The sequence below is a fragment of the Pseudophryne corroboree genome, chromosome 3 (assembly GCF_028390025.1).
Source record: "Pseudophryne corroboree isolate aPseCor3 chromosome 3, aPseCor3.hap2, whole genome shotgun sequence".
Lineage (NCBI taxonomy): Eukaryota > Metazoa > Chordata > Amphibia > Anura > Myobatrachidae > Pseudophryne > Pseudophryne corroboree.
In genome coordinates this window covers 85,230,176-85,250,812 of record NC_086446.1, presented here as the reverse complement: position 1 = coordinate 85,250,812, position 20,637 = coordinate 85,230,176, and the positions used below count along the sequence as shown (strand labels likewise).

General features: G+C 44.5%; 1 protein-coding gene across 1 annotated transcript in view; it reads right to left on the bottom strand.

Annotated features, from left to right (window-relative positions):
• The window catches only part of LOC135057188 (oocyte zinc finger protein XlCOF7.1-like), a 101,651-nt gene that overhangs the window by 58,383 nt on the left and 22,631 nt on the right, over positions 1–20,637 (bottom strand). Inside the window, exons 7-9 of the mRNA XM_063963086.1 lie at positions 16,789–16,862; positions 16,319–16,430; positions 12,036–13,330 (exon numbers count right to left, since the gene is read on the bottom strand). Coding sequence (XP_063819156.1) covers positions 12,036–13,330; positions 16,319–16,430; positions 16,789–16,862 — 1,481 coding nt within the window. The remainder of the gene's footprint in view (positions 1–12,035; positions 13,331–16,318; positions 16,431–16,788; positions 16,863–20,637) is intronic.

Sequence of the window (20,637 nt, the reverse complement as noted above, 5' to 3'; positions counted from 1 at the left end):
GACAGTCGCTGCAGCTCTTTTAAACAGCAGACCAAGGCTCTGATCCGCGGTACATCCAGGCAAGCTCCCCACAGGTTTCTCCCTTCCCACAAACATAGGAGTGGGCACCATATTGGACTCTACCCGAGGATGTTCGGGTCCACAGCCCACAGGAAGAGGTAATAAAATACCGGTCTCCTTGTATCTGGAATTTGCAGCGGCAGATACCAGCCAGTGGAAATTACTTTCTTCCCCGTCTGCATTGTGAGTCCCGCGTTGGAATTCTTGACTCAGGTACAACTATACAAAGTAATACTGCTGAGACTTTTTGCAACATTTGTTTCACCTTGCAAACGTCTGCTATAGTTGCCATTCAGACTTTTCTTTGCAGCTTGGCCTCACACTGAGTGCATTCATTTACTGTACATCAGTTTACCTTTACGGCTCCCAAAGCTCTGGAGTCTACACCTACTCAGTGTTTATAATTGCCCATTTATCAATGGTGTCAACGCAGTGAACCAGTAAAATTATAATTTAAGGAATAACATGTTTTATCTATGTGTTTTTATATTAATGATCATAACTATATGTGTTTGTTTGTGAATTTAATTTAATAAATTCATATATTATATATAATTTCTAGCTCTCCATTCCAGTTTATTCATTCCTGCTCCCTTGAGCGCTGCTGTGATTTTTTCTTTCTTACTTTCTCTGCAATTAAGGTATACACACTACCTTTACAGCAGCGCATAGGGGCTCAGAATTTAAATTCATTTTGGCACTTATAGCAGTAGTGTTTTTTGTTGCAGAATTAAAGATAGAGATGATCTTATAGAACAGAAAAAAAGACAAGGAGTAGGGAATAAAGATATAGCCTTTATTGCCATCTATAATAGCCAGTGTTCGGAAATTAAGAATATAATACAAAAGAATTATAATATCCTGAAACGTCTTGTTTCAGAATATTATAATTCTTCTGTTAATGATCTTCTCTCGCCCAAACCTGTGTTTATCTTTCGTAAGAACAGTTCTCTTAGGACTCTATTGGCACCTAGCTTTTTGAAACCCTCAAAAGACCAAAGAGATAAGAGTCAAGATCTGTTGTGGTTCCAAACAAAACCGAAAGGTTGTTATAAATGCAGGAGCAATAGATGTAAACACATACCTAATAAAATAACATCTGTTTCAATAAATATGTATGATGAAATGTATAAAATAAAAAGCTTCAAAAACGGCAACACTTCCCACTTCCTTTGTAATACAATTAACAGAAGGACTGCATTACAACCAAAAAACTCTGGAACTTTATGTGGCCTCTCCTCGCCTCAAACATGAGAACACCAAGACCAGGCTTACCACCTCTCTGGCTGAGAACATCAAGTCTGCCCCTGGGCCTAACCATCAAGATGAACAGGGAACTGTGGGGGCACAGCACCAGGACCAGGCTCAGCAGGGACATCCCCATTGCTTCTGAGTATGCCCCCCACATTCTCCTACCCACCCATACTAAGATCTGATCAAAATGTTATCCCAATCCTACTTCTGCCACTAGTTACCTGCTATTGTGGTTTTTTTTCTCTCTTCATTGCTCGCTTCCACCCCACCATGTGTTTTTCCTGTAATGTTTACCTCCACTGATTGCACACCTTTCCATTGTGCCCTACATGCAGGGTACATCATACTACTACATAAGCATCAGTCTTCCCATATATGAACTTGTCCCTTTTATTGCTCACCTCCCACAGTGTAACCTTCAAAGTGCGCCCAACATGGCTGCCCCATATGGTACACTTGTGGATGGGATGAAAAATACATAGGCCTGATGGTTTTGATGGAACCCTACTCTGAACTGTAGGACTCTGAAATCACCCCCATTTTGTGTCATCTCTTCTAGGGGTGGACTATTCCACCCTGGGTAATCCTACGCTGAGCGCCCAAGATGGCTGCCGCACCTGGTACCTTGTGAGGGTGGAATACACAACCCTTGGAAGTTATTACCCAAAATGCCTACACCAATCCTGCATTATGCTTTCTGTGTGCTTAAGGTTTTCTTTTATGTCTGTGTTGCTTGTCTATTGTTGTATTACTCAAATCCTCTGTATCATGTGCATTGTTTTTGATATCTGTAAAGCGCCTTGAGTCCTGTTGGAGAAAGAGCGCTATATAAATAAAATTATTATTATTATTATTATTATCATGCGGTTGCAACCTTAAATATTAGGACCACCAGAACATTTCAAAATTAAATTCTAGGAACACCGAAGGAATATAATTAAAAAGGTACCAACTCATAGTGTTTCTAAACACTTCTATTACTGTCACAATAGCGACCCCAAGTGCTTAAGAATAACGGACCTAGAACATATTCCAAACACAAGACGAGGATGGGATTGCTTTAGGTTCCTGTGTAAACAGGAAGTGCTCTGGATGTTTCAAATTAATTCCATCCACCCAGATGGTTTGAATGAGTCAGTAGAGTTAAACATGGTGATTTTAATTCCCACTTAGATATGGCATCTGAAAAACTGATTAGAAAATATATATTTATAGCAAGCAAAGTAGACCGACACTCCATAAATAAACATTGATACTTGCCACGGTGCCATCCCGGGATACTCACACCCTCCTTACAAGAACAGCAGATGGCGGCACTCTGTGGTCTGATGTATAAAGAATCACACAACTACCAAGACCTTATAGCCCAACGTTTCGGTGTTGCCACCTTTATCAAGAACTGAGTTCTTGATAAAGGTGGCAATACCGAAATGTTGGGCTATAAGGACTTGGTAGTCGTGTGATTCTTTATACATCAGACCACAGAGTGCCGCCACCTGCTGTTCTTATATATACATATATACAGTGCATCCGGAAAGTATTCACAGCGCTTCACTTTCTCCACATTTTGTTATGTTACAGCCTTATTCCAAAATGGAATAAATTGTTTTTTTCCCTCAAAATTCTACACACAATACCCCATAATGACAACGTGAAAAAAGTGTTTTTTAGATTTTTGCAAATTTATTAAAAATAAAAAACTAAGAAATCACATGTACATAAGTATTCACAGCCTTTGCCATGAAGCTCAAAATTGAGCTCAGGTGCATCCTGTTTCCACTGATCATCCTTGAGCTGTTCCTACAGCTTAATTGGAGTCCACCTGTGGTAAATTCAGTTGATTGGACGTGATTTGGAAAGGCACACACCTGTCCAAATAAGGTCCCACACTGAAGAGGACCGAGCTACACAGGATCCTAGGTGAGTATATTAGGGTTTTTTTCTTACAGGTACCCTAATGGATTCTACTTGGACAAGGGGACTGAGGTGCTGCATGGGACACTAGGTAAGTATGTGAGTGTGTGTGTGTAAATAAACTTTTACTTTCACAGTGTGTGTTTTTTGTCTTTTTTTGGGGTATTTCTTTTGTTGTGGAACTACAGGTACCAGCGGGCAAATTTATTTCCCGAATGTTGGTACTTATGATTCACCAAGTACCAGCATACGGGAGAGGCTTCCTGGGACTTATAGTTCCACAACAAAAGACAATACTCAAATGTAACTCTTTCATGGCTATCAGCCCTCCATCCACAGACCACGGATGGAGGGGATATCCACTGGCTTCATCCCTGACCCTTTAAATAAGGGGGGGACCGCTACTTTTCCCCCCTGTATTTTTGGAACCAGGACCGGTCCAAGAGCCCGGTGCTGGTTGCTTAAATACAGGGGAACCACAGTCAATTTTTTGCCCATATTTAAGCAACCAGGACCGGCTCAAAAAGGCCTGGGGCTGGTTATGCTTTTGGGGAGAGGACCTGCATTTTTTTAAACTTTTATCACTTTCTTCATATTTACAGACAGAAGCATGCACGGTTCTCACTGATCTGTGCATGCTTCTGACTAAGTAATAAAAACATGACCTAAAAACCGCATGTTTTTATTACTAAAAATAGTATGTTTCCTCTACTAAAAATTAGCAATAATTCCATGCAAATTCCATTTTAACCTTAAAATTCGCACCCTATTATATTTGCAATTTTTAGTAAAAAATCACACAAGTTACAAACATGCGAATTGGTGCTATTTTTCAGACACAAAAAAATCGCACCCTATTACATCTAGCCCCTAGTCATATAACATGTCACCAGATGGCCTGACCAATCAGCTGTTAGCTGCTAAGGTGGGGAGACATCAGACCATTTATAAGGACAGAGACTAAGGGCTTGGGAGGTGGAAGACTAGCTACCCTTGCCTGCTATTCCCTCTGCTGACCTCAATAAAGGAGAATAAAACCTAACTGTCCCTGAAGAGTGAAGCAAACCTAGAAACTTTAGAGCTGTGGATATTGATGGGTAGGCTAGGGGGGTCATTCCGAGTTGATCACATGTAGCAACTTTTTGCTGCCCGTGCAATCAACTAGACGCCGCCTATGGGGGGAGTGTTTTTTTGCATAGCAAGGCTACGATCGCTTGTGCAGCCCTGCTATGCAAAAAAAAGTTTTGCGTAAAACAAGACCACTTACCCTGTGCGATGAATCTAGCGTTTCAGGTCCCGGAATTGACGTCAGACACCCGCCCTCCAAACGCCTTCCTCCAGTCAATCTTCTTGCAGTCAACGCTGCGACCGCTTTCTGCGCTAGCGGCATCGCTGCTAAATTTAGCACATCCATGATCAATTACTCTGACATGTGGGGCAATCGGGGGCGGGATGCGACGCATATCAGCCCCCGCCCTCCGCATGCAAAAGCATCGCATGGCGGCGATGCTTACGTCCACACCGAATAGCTCCCTGCTTAGCTGTGATTCCGGGTCATAGTGGCTGCGTGTGACATCATGGAGCCGCGGCGGCCAGCCCCCGCAATGGTCCGGACACGCCTGCGTTGTCCGGACCGCACCTGCACCAACGGCGTTATAATGCCGATGGCATGCCCCCTCCCACCCTGCCTCTGCCTGTCAATCATGAGGAGGCCTTTGTGTTGGAGTTTTAAGCCAGCATCCCAACACCAGTGACTGTTCCAGGTGCAGTATGTTTAAATCCAAATTGAATTTGTTAAATTCCTCTATTGTCAACTGGTTTTATATTATTTCTTTTGACAAAACAATATTTAATGGTGACACAAGATAAAATGACAACATGGAGGACTTCAGCCAGCAGGCAGACGGAGAGCGACGAATCAAACTGGCAACTAGGATGGAATCACAGATGGTCCAGATCATCGAGAGTCAAGCAAACATCAGGAGGCAGGGAGTATTGACTTGCACATTGTCCATTTTTGGAGATGTCCAATGGCTGCAATCTCAGTTCATTATAAATAAAAAATTTCATCCAACAAGACATCAGTAGGAATTGGGAGATAATCTGGACAATCTTGCACCAATCTTCTGCAGCCAGTTTTGCCATGGTGACAGCTCTGCAACAGGTACTGGATGAACGTAGAAGATGACGAGTCCCTGTTCAAGCCGAGCCGGTGACAGAATGTCCAGAGGAAGAGGCATAGGATAACGAGGAATAAAAATGTTCCTGTTTCCAGAACACAGGTGAGCACCGCACACCCTCCGTGACACTTCCAGACACCGACTGTCTCTAAAGCTTGACTGATCCTTTCCCATATCCTGGTTGCAGAACCAGTGTGCAGTACAGTAATTATCTCTCTCCCACTTTCACCACCTCTGAGACGGACTGCAGACACGAGTACACCAAGTCAACCTCCGTCTGGTCTGCCGCATCCTCCTTCCTTATCTTTGACCATCAGCAGAGTACTGTAATGAGTGTCTGACTGGTGATCATGGACTATCCAGAAGATGAAGATGAGACCCAGGAGCAGACCAGCAAGGATGGAGTACCAGCACCATTGGTGGCACCAGATCCTTCCTACAAGGCCAGCGAGGAGGAAGCGGATTAAGAAGATCCGGAGGAAGGGACAAGCTGTGGGGCCCTGCTGCATGTTCAGAGATATTCAGCAAGGAGGAAAATGATGTACTTGTGACCAGGGCTTAAAGTGGTCCAGGAGAGGTGGTGGAACTCATTTCCTGTGCAACCTACCATCCCCCCCACCTCCCATTAGGCAGAGCCAGGGCCTCCCTTACTTTATTTAGAGACAATGGTCTCACAAGGAAGGGGTGTGGTCACACAATAGTACCTCCAATTCAAATTACGCCACACAGTAGAACAATCTTATTCCCATTACACAGCATGTAGTACCCCTTATTCATATTACACCACATAGTAGTGTCCCTTATTCACATTATGCCACATAGCAGTGTCCCTTATTCACATTACGTCACTCAGTAGTGCCCTTTATTCACATTATGCTACACAGTGGTACCGCTTATACACGTTATGGAATTACTGTGCAAGGCCGTGGAGAAGGTAGAACTAGTTCCACCTACAATTACAAGTGGTGGAACTCAGTTCCACCTCGTTCCCCCCCACTTTAACCCCTGCTTGTGACCAAGGGTTGGGAGCCGGGAAGCGGGATGTGTGTAGCATTGCTGCCACTGTGATCTGTGAGGAGATTTTCAGGTGACATTCTCCAGGTGTCTCCCCTCCTCCTCCTTCATAAATGGACGCATAGCTAAAGTGACTGAGAAAGTCGGACTGTACCTAATGCATACTGAGCGAGGGGCGTTGGGATTGACCATGGGCATGTAGGAAGAGGCTGTTGAAGGAGCACCTCCTGTCCTGGTAGCAGCATATTTAATACCGGACTGGCAAGACCCCGGTCGGGCGCGGAGGTATAAAGCCGCTGCAGGTGACACCATGAGGTACACCAGAGCTCTCTGAGCAAACACCCGGTGCTCGGCACTACAGTATAAAATACATGCCATTCACTACGGTATATGTACATCCCTGTCCTTTTCCATGTGTCACCCCTCATCTCACTGATGTGCCCTCATCCCTGTGCTTTCTTTCATCCATGTGACCTAATTCCTGTGCCTGGCTCCCCTCATCCCTGTAACTTCATCTCATTGATGTGCCCTGATCTCTGTGCCTACTCTCATCTATATCACCTCCTCCCTGTGCCTCCCTTCATCCTTGTAACTTAATTTAATTCCTGTACCTCCTCTTATCTGTCACCTCGTCCGTGCCTCCCCTTATCCCTGTGCCCTCATAACTCCTACCTGTACTTGCACCTTCGCTCATACCTCCTACCTCTGTCATAATCCTTTAACCGTTTTTCAATGTGCTTCCCCTTATTTCTCCTATTTATGCCTCATCCTTCCTGCTTGTGCCCTCATCTCTTACCTGTGCCTTTGCGAATACCTCCTACCTGTGCCTCATACATTTACCTTTTTCCATGTGTCTCCCCTCATTCCTATCTCTGCCTCATCCTTCCTGCGCCCTCATCTTTACCTGCACTCTCATTCATGTGCTTCTGTTCATACCTCTGCAACCCTTTAACCTTTTTCCGTGCCTCAGCTCATACCTCCTACTTGTGCCTCATCATTCCTGTGCCTCTGCTCATACCTCCTATCTCTTTAATCATCCTTTGACTTTCTTCCCTGTGCCTCCCCTCATTCATGCCTGTGCCCTCTTCCCTGTACATCTGACCATACCTCCTACCTGTGCCCTCATTCTTGTGCCTCCGCTCATACCTCCATCTCTGCCATAATCCTTTTACTTTTTCCTAATGCCTCGCTTCCTTCCTCCTACCTGTGCCCTCATTGCTGGCCTCCACGCACAACTCCTGCCTCTGTCATCACCCTTTAACTCTTTTCAGTATTCCTCTGCCCATACCTCAGCCTCCCTGACTGTCCCCTCATTCCTGTGCCTCCACTCATACCTCCTTTTTTAAATACTGTACGACACCTAAGCTGTAAATATGCTGCACTAAAAATGCATTGACTCATGCATTGTCCATTTTTGGAGACGTCCAATGGCAGCAATCTCCTGTAGCCAGTATTGCCACGGGGACAGCTCTGCAACCGGTACTGGATGAGCTTAGAAGATGAAGAGTCCCAGTTCATGCTGAGCCAGCGACAGAACATCCAGAGGAAGAGGCATCGCATAAGTAGGAATACAATTTTTCCTGTTTCCAGAGCGCAGGTGAGCACCGCACAACCTCTGTGACACTTCCAGACACTGACTGTCCCTAACGTCTGACTCTTTCCCATATCCTGGTTGCAGAACTAGCGTGCAGTACAGTAAGTGTCTCTCTCCCACTTTCACCACCTGACTCAAACTGCAGACACGACCACACCAATGTTACTTGCAGTACAGTACTTATTGTTTTGTTTCACTCTATTTCAGTTACTGTAGTAAGGGTGGATAGCCGTCTGGACTTCTCAGGGACCAGCTCAGTGTGGGGGTTGCACGAGTTGGTTTAGTTTCCTGTTTCCAAAACACAGGTGAGCACTGCACACCCACAGTGACTCTTCCAGACACTGACTGTTCGTAACATTTTCCAAAGGACAGATATAGGTGCTAGGTGCAATTTTCAAATGTTATAGGTGCTAGGCGCCATGTTTAATCTGTGTGTACGGTGCTTGGCACAGAGTGGTTAAAAATGCATTTTAAATAATGTTTGATTTGCCATGACCCGTACGCCCAGTTTTTAAAATAAAGTATATAAATGTATTATGCAGCACTGAGCCAGGAGAGCAGTCCTGAGCTGCAGTGCTGCTTTATTTGAAAGCCTGTTGCAGGGTACAGGCTCCAAATATACAGTATATGTATTTAAAATATATTTAAAGTAAAAATGCACTTACATTTATCCCTGGTGGTCTAGGGGGAATCCAGAGTTGGGACCCCCAACACCCCTCAGGAAAAATGAAAAGCCTCGGCACCCTTGTTGTTTGGATTTAGGCTAGAGATAGCAGGCTTGGTCTCTTAGCAGAATCCTGCTTTTTTCCTCCCCAGACAAGTCGGCACCTGGGCTGTTCTAAACACTCCGGGTGGGCTTAGGCACAGAAGACTGATCATTCCCCACTGTCCATAGGGGACAATGGTGGTCATTCCGAGTTGTTTGCTCTGTAATTTTCTTCGCATCGCAACGATTTCCCGCTAATTGCGCATGCGCAATGTTCGCACTGCGACTGCGCCAAGTAAATTTGCTATGAAGATTGGTATTTTACTCACGGCATTACGAGGTTTTTTTCTTCGTTCTGGAGATCGGAGTGTGATTGACAGGAAGTGGGTGTTTCTGGGCGGAAACTGGCCGTTTTATGGGAGTGTGTGAAAAAACGCTACCGTTTCTGGGAAAAACGCGGGAGTGGCTGGAGAAACGGAGGAGTGTCTGGGCGAACGCTGGGTGTGTTTGTGACGTCAAACCAGGAACGACAAGCACTGAACTGATCGCACTGGAAGAGTAAGTCTCGAGCTACTCAGAAACTGCACAGAGAAGTCTTTTCGCAATATTGCGAATCTTTTGTTCGCAATTTTGATAAGCTAAGATTCACTCCCAGTAGGCGGCGGCTTAGCGTGTGCAATGCTGCTAAAAGCAGCTTGCGAGCGAACAACTCGGAATGAGGGCCCATGTTAAACATGCATGTGCACAATTCATGTACATCACATGCACTGAAGATCATTCAGTAAAAACTACAGGGTGAAACTACCCCGTGGCATTGTGTTGGATTGAAATAAAAAGGAGGCCTGTGTACCTTAGAAATGTACATCTTCTGAGACATCTTGAAGTGTGGAACTGCGGTAAATATCTTGTATGCTGTATCCCTTTGAAAAAGGGACAAGTCTTTTTTAAGACTTTTTGAGCAAATAAACATCTTGCCTTAAGACAACTACATCCATATCCTGCGACCAGCAAAATTATGCAAAACACCATTTCATTTTCCCACTGTCCTGGAGTTAGCCCAGTGTTTCCAAGATTCAACCTCTGACAGTTACTGTGCAGGGCCTGCTCAATGGTCAGTGATCAGTAGGGGTCAACTGACGCCAGTCACGAGGTGTGGCAACAGCGTAACTATGCATACACAGCAGTATACAGTATTCAGGTGCTGGTGGTAGGAGCTTGAGCAGTAAAGCAGTTCTAGGGCCGGTGGTGGCAACATACAGTGGGTGGAGTCAATATCAGGAATTTACTGATGGTAAAAGTGAATCCTTCTTGGTGCAGGCAGTGATGGCACATCCGGTCACAGATATTGCTTGGCGCTAGGCAGCGGGGCGCATCTGGTCACAGCCTGACAGACCCTTTCCCATATCCTGGTTGCAGACCCTGCGTGCAGGGGATGTAGTTGGAATCCCTACGGTCAAAATACAGACGCCAGAATCCCGGCAGTGCCGCCACAGCTATTACTACTCCATAAGAACAGCATGGCAAGCGTAGCGAGCCCGCAAGGGGATTCATTCCGCTTGCCCCCCCTGCCGGCATTCTGACGGTTGGGATTCCGGCGTCAGTATTTTGACCGCCGGGATTCCGACCGTCGGGATCCCGTACCCAACCCGTGTGCAGTACAGTAGGTGTTTCTCTCCCCTCTGATACGGACTGCAGACACGAGCACACTGTGACGCCTCCTGAGCATGACCATATTAGAGCTTTCACTGCTGCTGTTTCCATGTAAGTAGCAGTGATGCAGTACTGTAGCTCCACCGTCCACATCTGAATCAGGCCCCGTGGTTTTTTTTTTTTAAACACAGCCTGTCAAATGGCAGTTAGGAACTGATTGGTTAGAACTTTGGGGTCTATGTACTAAGCCTTGGAGAGAGTCCCAACCAATCAGTTCCTAACAGCCTGTAACATGACAGGAGCTGATTGGCTGGTACTTTATCTCCATCCACTTTATCTCTCAATAAGGCTTAGTACATAGACCCCTTTATCTGTTTCAAAGCTTTGATGAATACCCCCCCAACTGGAATGGTAAAGTAGTGCAACCAAAACAAATCTGTAATTAAACAAGGTACTTTACAGTACCACCCATTTCCTATAAGTAGTCTGTTCTTTGGATAGCAAGTATGTATATAAGCAAGTATCCAGTATGTAGAGGTGTGAAGGGGTACACCAATGGTATTAATCTACAGTTCACTAACACATGTAACAAGCACACTGATGTCACTTACAGTACTGTATCTTATGTTTTGGAGCGCCAACTGAAATAACAATGCCACCTGCTGTCTGCAAAGCAGTACTGCACTATATTTCATCATCCTTACACATTTCCCAGCCTTACAGGAGCTGATTATCAGACGCCATGAATAGCATGCCATGGCACCATTTTCAGAAAGGTGTATGCCGACACATCTGTATAAAATTCCCAGATTCCAACTGAGCCTTAATACCCCAAAGTTTTGTGTGGATGAATCAGAAATTGCATTTGCACTGTGAACCTACATTTTTGAAGCTTTATAAATGATGCCCACATGAGCTAGTAACAGAGTACAGAATCACACAGACATTTTTACACCAACAATTAGTGGGGAAGATGTACTAAACCTGAAGAAGGGATAAAGAAGTGATTAAGCAGTGATAAGTGCAAGGTGATAACGCAGCAGCCAATCAGCTCTTGTCATTTTTCAAATGACTGGTGCGTTATCACCTTGCACTTATCACTGCTTTATCACTTCTTTATCCCTTCTCCAGGTTATTTCATCTGCCTCAGTGTGACAAAACATAATTTAGGACTTTAGATCTCAAATTATGGGCGGGATGTAATGCAGTCCGAATTTGCTGGAGGTGCGGGATTCTGGAAAAAATGTTGATGTTTTTTTTTAAAGCGGCAGCCATTTACAAAGCAAAACCATGCCTTGTAAATGATTGTCGCTTTAAAAAAACGTCTGAGTCTCGGCTGGAATCCCGCACCTCCAACAAATTCGGACTGCATTACAGCCTGCCCTATATCACCAATCAACTGCCAGGTTTATGCATTGCTAAGTGCCTTGTATAACAACGTGATCGTGTTATTACTGTAGAGAGTTGATATCTAATAGCTAAGTATTACTGTAGAGAGTTGATATCTAATAGCTAAGAAAGTCCCAATAAGTTCCCGTATTATGTTGATGATACAAATTCCACCAATGTCTTCTGTATGGCTGAACATTTCAATTGACTGAGTGATAGTAATATACTTTTGAGTTAACATTTCCCACATTCAGAAGATGGAAACGGCTTGTCATCTGTGTGTTTTCCGATGGCTAACAAGACCTGATTTATGTGGAAAACATTTCCCACACTCAGAACATTTAAATGGTTTCACACCTGTGTGAGTTCTCTGATGATCAATAAGATACTTTTTGAGTATGAAGCATTTCCCACACTCAGAACATTTAAATATTCTCTCACCTGTGTGAATTCTCTGATGGTTAATAAGACCTTGTCTCCTTGTAAACCATTTCTCACACTCAGAACATTTAAATGGTTTCACACCTGTGTGAGTTCTCTGATGTAGAACAAGATTTGATTTCTGTATGAACCGTTTCCCACACTCAGAGCATTTAAATGGTTTCTCATCTGTGTGAAGTCTCCAATGTTTAATAAGACCTGCTTTCTCTGTAAAACCATTCCCACACTCAGAGCATGAAAATCTTTTTTCACCTGTGTGACTTCTCTGATGTTGTACAAGTATAGTTTTACGTGTAAAACATTTACCACACTTAGAACATGGAAATGGTTTCTCCCCTGTGTGACTTTTTTCATGTTCTACAAGAATATTTTTATATGAAAAACATTTCCCACACTCAGCACATGCAAATGGTTTCTCACCTGTGTGACTTCTCTGATGTTGTATAAGAATATTTTTGCGTGTAAAACACTTCCCACACTCAGCACATGCAAATGGTTTCTCACCTGTGTGACTTTTCTCATGTTGCATAAGAACATTTTTATGTGTAAAACATTTCCCACATTTAGAACATGAAAATGGTTTCTCACCTGTGTGACTTCTCTGATGTGTAACAAGATGTGATTTCAGCGTAAAACATTTCCCACACTCGGCACACAGAAATGGCTTCTCGCCTATGTGAAACTGCTGATGTGTAACAAGAGCTGACTTATGTGTAAAACATATCCCACACTCAGAACATGAAAATGGTTTCTCACCTGTGTGACATCTCTGATGTGTAACAAGATTTGATTTTTGTGTAAAAGATTTCCCACACTCAACACATGAAAATGGCTTCTCTCCTGAGTGAATTCTATGATGACTAACAAGATATTTCTTAGTGAAGCATTTGCCACAGACAGAACAGGGGAAGGTTTTATCACTACTATCAGCTGTACTAGGTGTAGCAATATCAGTAGTACCTTCCTCCTGCCCCGAGGGATCAGTCATATCTGCACTGTGAAGCACTGGATTGATATTTAGAGCAGTTGAGTTTTTTCCTGGAGAACCTTGTGTGATGTTATCTTCTATTTTATAGTCTGAAGACAAAATGACATTTTCCTTAGAGGTATTCTTGCTTCTGCGTCCACCTGTTGGAATTAAATGTAAGGCTTTTTTTATATTTTAACAAGTAGCACATTTTCATACTTTTAGCGAGTTCAAGATGTTTAATTGTTTAATTTCAGACAAAAAAAAAAGTTAATTTCTACACTAATCAATAAAACAATAAATAACTATTGTTAACAGATAATATATTGGAAAAAAATATAAACACAACCTCATCTCCCAGCACTTTGCATAGAGACCCAGCCCTTGTGACATGCAGGTTGCAAGGCCACATTGGACACCTACACCCACAATGCACTTGGTATACACAGGACAAGCTCGAGGACCATTCTAGCTGAGCTGGTGAATGGGGGAGGCTACCCATGGGGGGCACAGAGCTGCCATTACCAAGGGCCTGGACTTATCACAACTGGCGGCAACCACAGCATCAAACCGCCAGCAGTATCCCTGCCAGTGTAGTGTTTCCCTGCATCTATCACTCTGGAACCAGGGACCACAGTGCGTATAGCACCTGTCTATAACCTGCTCCTCACAGCGGCAGCCTGGTCCAAGCCCCTCGGATATAGACACCATGTTGAAGTGGCTGAAGAACCCGGAGGTGTGCTCAGACTGCAGCATTCATTGGAAGCAGGTGGCTATCACCTGGCTGGGAAGGCAGGAGAGGAGCATCCAGATTCAGGCATCCCACTCTCTGCTGTTCTGTTAGAGAGGATGCAATCCCCCTGGTGGGGTGAAGGGGAAAGGGGTCACGTGTCTGGGCCAGTGTTTCCACTTTCAGTTTTTTCTCCTTTACCAGGACACCTGAAAATGTGAAAGTGGGAACACTGGTTTGGGCTGTCGTCATGGGAGGCCACTGTCTCGGTGTGAAGACACATCATGTTGAGTGACCCTGCTCACCTGGGCTGGCTGGGGGCCACCCATGTATGTTGGACATGTACCTGTAACTCTATGGATGACACCGGGTACTGGGCTGTTCATGTATGTAACAGTGCAGCAGCTGAAAGTGAGGGAGGTGACTAAGAGCTCATCTCTCTATTCTCAGTCTTCTGCTGGGGGCTGGGGCAATTCAAGTATGTTTATGTTTTCCATGGGGTGGCCAATGGTGTTTCGCACAGGGTGTAGACCTGGAGCTGGCCTTGAATATACACACTGCCCAGCCAGCATCACAGGATTACTGCGTCACAGAACTGAGGTAATTGGTTCAATTCCCACCATATATCTAAATGTGTGGAGTTTGTATATTCTCCCGTGCTTGCTTGGGTGTCCTCCGGTTTCCTTCCACAATCCAAAAATATAGTGGTCTGTTAAATGACTCCTGACACAGAATTAACCCTAGTGTGTAGGTGTGTGCATGTACATGTGTTTAGGGCAGAGTAGTTGGGCCAATTCGTTCTTATCTGCCGTCAAATTCTATATTTCTATGTAGTTCTCCAGATGGACACACAAGTACAGATCTGTCCTCATACACCTAGACTTAATATGCCATGTGGAGTGAGATAGCTGCTGTGCTACCTGGCACGCCGAGAAAGGCTGTGTGGCACGACTGAAGCAATAGTGCATGAGGACACATCTGTAGCAAAGGCAACAGTGCTCCCTACATCTCTAACCTCCTCTCCCTTGATACTCCCTCCTGCCCCCTATGGTCGACCAATGACCGTCGCTTCTCCACCACCCTGGTCACTGCTTCCCATGCTCGAGTTCAAGACTATGCCCGTGCTGCACCCCTTCACTGGAATCACTCCCCCGCTCCATTAGACTCTCCCCGACTTTGCAAAGCTTCAAACGGGCACTTAAAACCCACCTATTCATCAAAGCATACCCTTCCGACGCATAACCTAGTCCTGAGGCCACTCCTCCATCCCCCTGCCTCATGCCTTGAACATCTCAGCTTTGCTTACATACTGCCATCAGGCTTCCTCCCGCTTGCTTGCACCTCATGTCATCTGTCTGTCGACCCTTCCCACTAGATTGTTAGCTCTTCAGAGCAGGGCCCTCTCTCCTCTTGTTATCTAAGCCCTCTTCTCAACACATTTCACTCGCAGCTCTCCCCATCTTTACCCGCTTTTTCTCCTACTGGTAAAGGCTCATCTCCATCTATGGCCACTAGCTCCTAGTAGTACGATGATCACTCCCTCACTACTTACATCTAAGCTGTATTATGTCTTGAGAATTGTGGTGCTCTTTGTTACCTGTACTCTGTTTCTGTTATTTATTTACTGTAATGCTAAGTTTTGTCTCCTTGTACTGTCCTTTGTACGGCGCTGCGAAACACTTGTGGCGCCTTAATAAAATGTAATAATAATAATAACAACAACAACAGTGAAGAAGATTTAATTGAGGCTGAATTGGGTATTGACAATCGGTGAGAGAATAGGAGAGCAGAAGTACAGAGCAACAATGAATGGTGACAGCATCACCTCACAGTAGGAGAATGGAGCAGTATCCAAGCACAGAGATTGGGGTGGAGCCATTTTGTAAAGACGAGTGTGTGACAGAAGACAAACTGTGTGTGTGATGGATGAGCGGAATCACCTGGTATTTTGTGTTATCACAGTATTACCATAGAGCATATTGAGAACCAAACATTCAGGTAAAATTATGCATAGAACTTACTAACATCCACTGGCAGTACATAGGTAGGATCATGGGTTACCTTACATGTATAGTGCACATAGAGGATCAAGGGTAATGCCACATGTATAGTGTACATGGAGGATCATGGGAAATGTCACACAGATACAGCTGTGAACTGACATGGTGACTTGCCTTGTACTGATGTATGAGAATCACCAGAAAGAGTGAGGAGAAGGCTGGTAGCACCAAATGACATTATATAAGGGTGAGCAGGGATCTAATAGGGAGCTGATGGCTCCTGACTCCCCCACTGGGCAGATACATTGTAATGAGGATTACTCTGTACTACCAGAGTGGGGTGCAGAATAAGAGGCTGTTGTAGTAACAGACCAAAGAGATTATGTGACTCTTCTCTGTAACATGTGATTATTACTCACCTGTGCTGATATCTGTAGGGATTTCCTCCTCCTTACACTGCTGATCACCCCTCACATACGTCTCCTCTTCTCCATTAGTACTTTCTGTCTTAACATCAGTGAGATTTTCAATCTAATTAATCCACATAATAAAATAACACTTAAGTAGTGTCTGATATCCGTAATTGAGATTAAACAGTTAATTAACAGTGAGAACTCCAGGTACACACTATCCAATCATTGGGCAGATTGGCCGATAGGACAGATAATTGTATAGTGTGTATGTATCCATTTTAGAGATCAAAAGAAAGTACAGACTGAGCAACAAATTGCTAGGTGTGTACGGGTTAGCATCAATCCGAACGTTTATCGATCCGCGCATTTATCGAATCGGCGCACACTATCGCCCAGTGTGGACCTGGCTTAAGACTCAGCTTCTCCACAGAACATATAGTGAAACGTCACTTGGTGAGACCTTAAATCCCATCTACCTGTGGGGTCCTGTGATTCTCCTCTGTACAGTCCTGGGAATATCTCTCTGGGTTATCTCTGTTACTGGGTCCATCTATAGGAAACACATTTTTATGTGATTATCAGGTAATGTATGTATATTAATGTAGTCATCTAAGAGCTAGATAGGGAAAGTAGGTATGACTTGGTCTGTAGATTTGCAAAAACATATTGGTGCTGTTGCTTTGATTCGGAGTTATGTGGCAAAACGCACGTCTGCCATTAACAATGCATCACCATTGTGCTCTGGAAAACATGAGTTGGTGAACTCTCCCTGTGCATCTGTTGGGTGACCTGCTACATGTGACCTGGTGGGTAGTCTGGAAACTGTGACAGTTATTTGCAGCAACCCACTAAGCAGGGAGTTTTCAAATTCGACTCCTAAGGGGGTCAAAAGTGGTAAAATGGTCTGCTCAGCAAACCTTTGCCGAGTTGACATGTATACATTATTAGCACAAATGACAGTAATTGTTAAAACCCAATATCTGAATGATTCCTCACTGGAACATATACAAAGAAAGCTCTTTGTGCTGATTATCCTTTCATGATGTACTGTTATGAGGCAGTTAATTAACTCTTTCAGTAGCTGTCCAGAAGTGTGTTAAACAAAAGGGGCTACTATTCTTATACAGTGACATATGGGAGAGACTTGCAAGATTTGTATTGAATGATATATATTTTAAAGGCACTAATAAGCACATTGATTTTGCTTAATATCGATTTCCTACTGAATGCCAGTGTGAGTGGTGTGTGACGCTATTCTAAATCATCACAGCTGAAGAGGATTAAACCCAAAGTAAGAGGGTCAGACTTTAAACCATAGACTTATTTCACTCATAGCACCTTGATGAAGACTGTGAAGGAGTAGAAACGTGTTGCAGTGCTCTGTAATTACATGTATTCTTCTCTAAATGCAGGAGGGCTTTGCTTAGTTGAACCAGATCCCGAGAAGATTTTTTCATCTGAAGACATCTATCTGATCATTATACGCTAATGCTCAATCTTAGATCTAGAAGGAATAATTACTGTACCCTATTTGAGGATTGTTGTATGCGTGAATATGACACTACAGATCATTAAATGAAATGTGAGGGCAAACTACGTCTTTTAAGATGTTTATTTATAATAAGGATAATGCTGTAGTACAGGGGATGTCCCACTTTTTTATTTCCTCTGAGGTACTGTATTATGGATGAAAGCAAAAAAGACATTCTTTCTTTCCAAGCTTCAAATACAAAGAAACACTCTGGGTACTGTGAAACTGGATACAATGGGGCAGATTTATTAAGCCTGGAGAAGTGATAAACCAGTGATAAGTGCAAGGTGATAACGCACCAGCCAATCAGCTCCTAACCCTAAATGTACATATTGGAGCTGATTGGCTGGTGCGTTATCACCTTGCACTTATCACTGCTTTATCACTTCTCCAGGTTTAATACATCTGCCCAAATATTCCCAACTCTGAGACTATACCACAGGGATTTTTGGGACAATCAGAAAAGAGGATTTTGGTACTTACCGATAAATCCATTTCTCTGAATCCTCTAGGGGACACTGGAGTCTTATACAGTATGGGTGTGAAGCTTGCAACTGGAGGTGTGGCACAATCTAAAATTACCATTGTCTGCACAGCCGGCTCCTCCCCCTTCACATCCCTCCTCCCTCAGTTTAGAAAATTTGACTGAGAGAATAGGACATGATACTATAGCACATGGCGAGGAACCGAACCGTACAATATATCAAAACAGCAAACAAGAAATTATTTTAACAGAAAAACTAACGCTGTTTGCACGAACTGTTTTAACACGAACCTTGAACACAGCAGGTTGACAGCACCGAGGCGGGCGTCCAGTGTCCCCTAGACTAGAGGATTCAGAGAAATGGATTTATCGGTAAGTACCAAAATCCTCTTTTCTCTTTCATCCACTAGGGGACACTGAAATCCTATACAGTAGGGGACGTCCCAAAGTTATCCCCCAGGGAGGGAGTGCTGTCGGTGACCTGCAAAACTAAACGTCCGAACTTAAGAGTCTCCGGACGCAAAAGTATCAAACTTGTAAAATTTTGCGAACGTGTGGGCTGAGGACCACGTCGCCGCTCTGCAAAGTTGAGTAGTGGAAGCACCTCTGGCAGCCGCCCCCGAGGCACCCACTGATCGGGTGGTATGAGCACCCGTCTGAACCGAAACCTGTTTTCCACAGGAAATATAAGCTTGCCGAATGGCAAGTCTAATCAATCTAGACAAAGACTGCTTAGATGCTGGCCAACCCTTCGTTGGCCCATCCTTAAGACAAACAAAAGGTCAGACCTTCTGAAAGACGACATAACCTGTACGTAAAGCTCGGACAACATCCAAGTACACGTCCCCATCTGCGAGATCCTGAAAAGATGGTACCACAATTGTCTGGTTTACGTGAAACCCCGAAACAACCTTAGGAAGGAAATCTGCTCTTGTACGGAGTTCCGCCCTATTCTCATGAAAAATTAAAAAGGGACTCTTACACGATAAGGCTCCCAACCCATAAACCCGCCTGGCCGAAGCCAAGGCAAGCATTAATGTGACCGTCCAAGAGAGATATATTAGGTATGTTCTTACTAACGGCCCAAAAGTTGGGATCACAAAATTTCCAACATCAAAGTTACGTCCCAAGGCGCAGTGGGAGGACGAAAAAGGGGTTGGTCCTCCGAACCCCCTGTAAAAAGGTTTGAACCTCTGGCAAATATGCTAACCGCCTTTGAAATTGGATGGAGAGAACCGAAGCTTGAGCCTTCATAGAGCCCAGCCTCAGTCCTACCTCCAGACCGGCCGAAAGGAAAAGTAGAAGTCTGGATAAGTGGAAGTGCGTCGAATTCCACCCACGTTCTTGACACCAGTCCATGGTTTCAATAGCCATGCCGTTAAACGCAGCCTGTTCAGGGCTGGGTGTTGGAACGGTCCCTGAGATCGCAGGTCCTCTCTCTGACGTAACCGTCAAGGATCTTCCGCTAGTAACCCTCGCAGGTCTGAGTACCAACTCCTGCGGGGCCAATCTGGTGCGGTTAGAACCGCCCACACTCGCTCTTGTTTTAACCTTTTTCAGAAACCTGGGTATGAGTTGGAAAGGTGGAAAAATGTAAAACCTTCCTGTAACACCAAGGAAGCGTTAATGCATCCACTCCATCTGCTGCTGGATCTCTTGTCCTGGACACATATCTGGGCAGCTGATTGTATTGCCGAGACGCCATTAGGTCGACTTGAGGTAGACCCCATCTCCTCACCACCATGTAAAAAATCAGTGGATGTAGGCACTACTCTCCCGGATGCATGTCCTGGTGACTGAGATAATCTGCTTCCTAGTTCTCCACACCTGGAATGAACACTGCCGAGAGGATGATGTTTCGCCTTTCAGCCCACAACAAGATCTGTGTGGCTTCCTTTAACGCCACCCCGCACCTTGTTCCTTCTTGACGGTTTATGTACGCCGTCGTCGTGACATTGTCCGACTGCATCTTTATGTGTTGACCCATGACTAGGCCTTCGGCTAAGAAAAGTGCATTGTAAACTGCTCTTAGTTCGAGAATGTTTATTGGTAGGCCGCTCTCCAGTAGCGTTCTCTAAGACGGCACCCCAACCTCTGAGACTGGCGTCTGTTGTCAGGATACTCTAATCCCAAATGCCGAATCTCTTGCTTGCTGCAAGATTTCTGTGCAACGAACACCAAGGTAAGGAGGTTCGTATGCGCGGTGGAAGTCGTATTCTTCGATGTAGAAGCCAGTGTGACCCTGCTCCCTGAGCAATGTGGTTCATATGTAATGGTCGGGAATGAAGTCTGCCGTACTGGAGAGCTTCG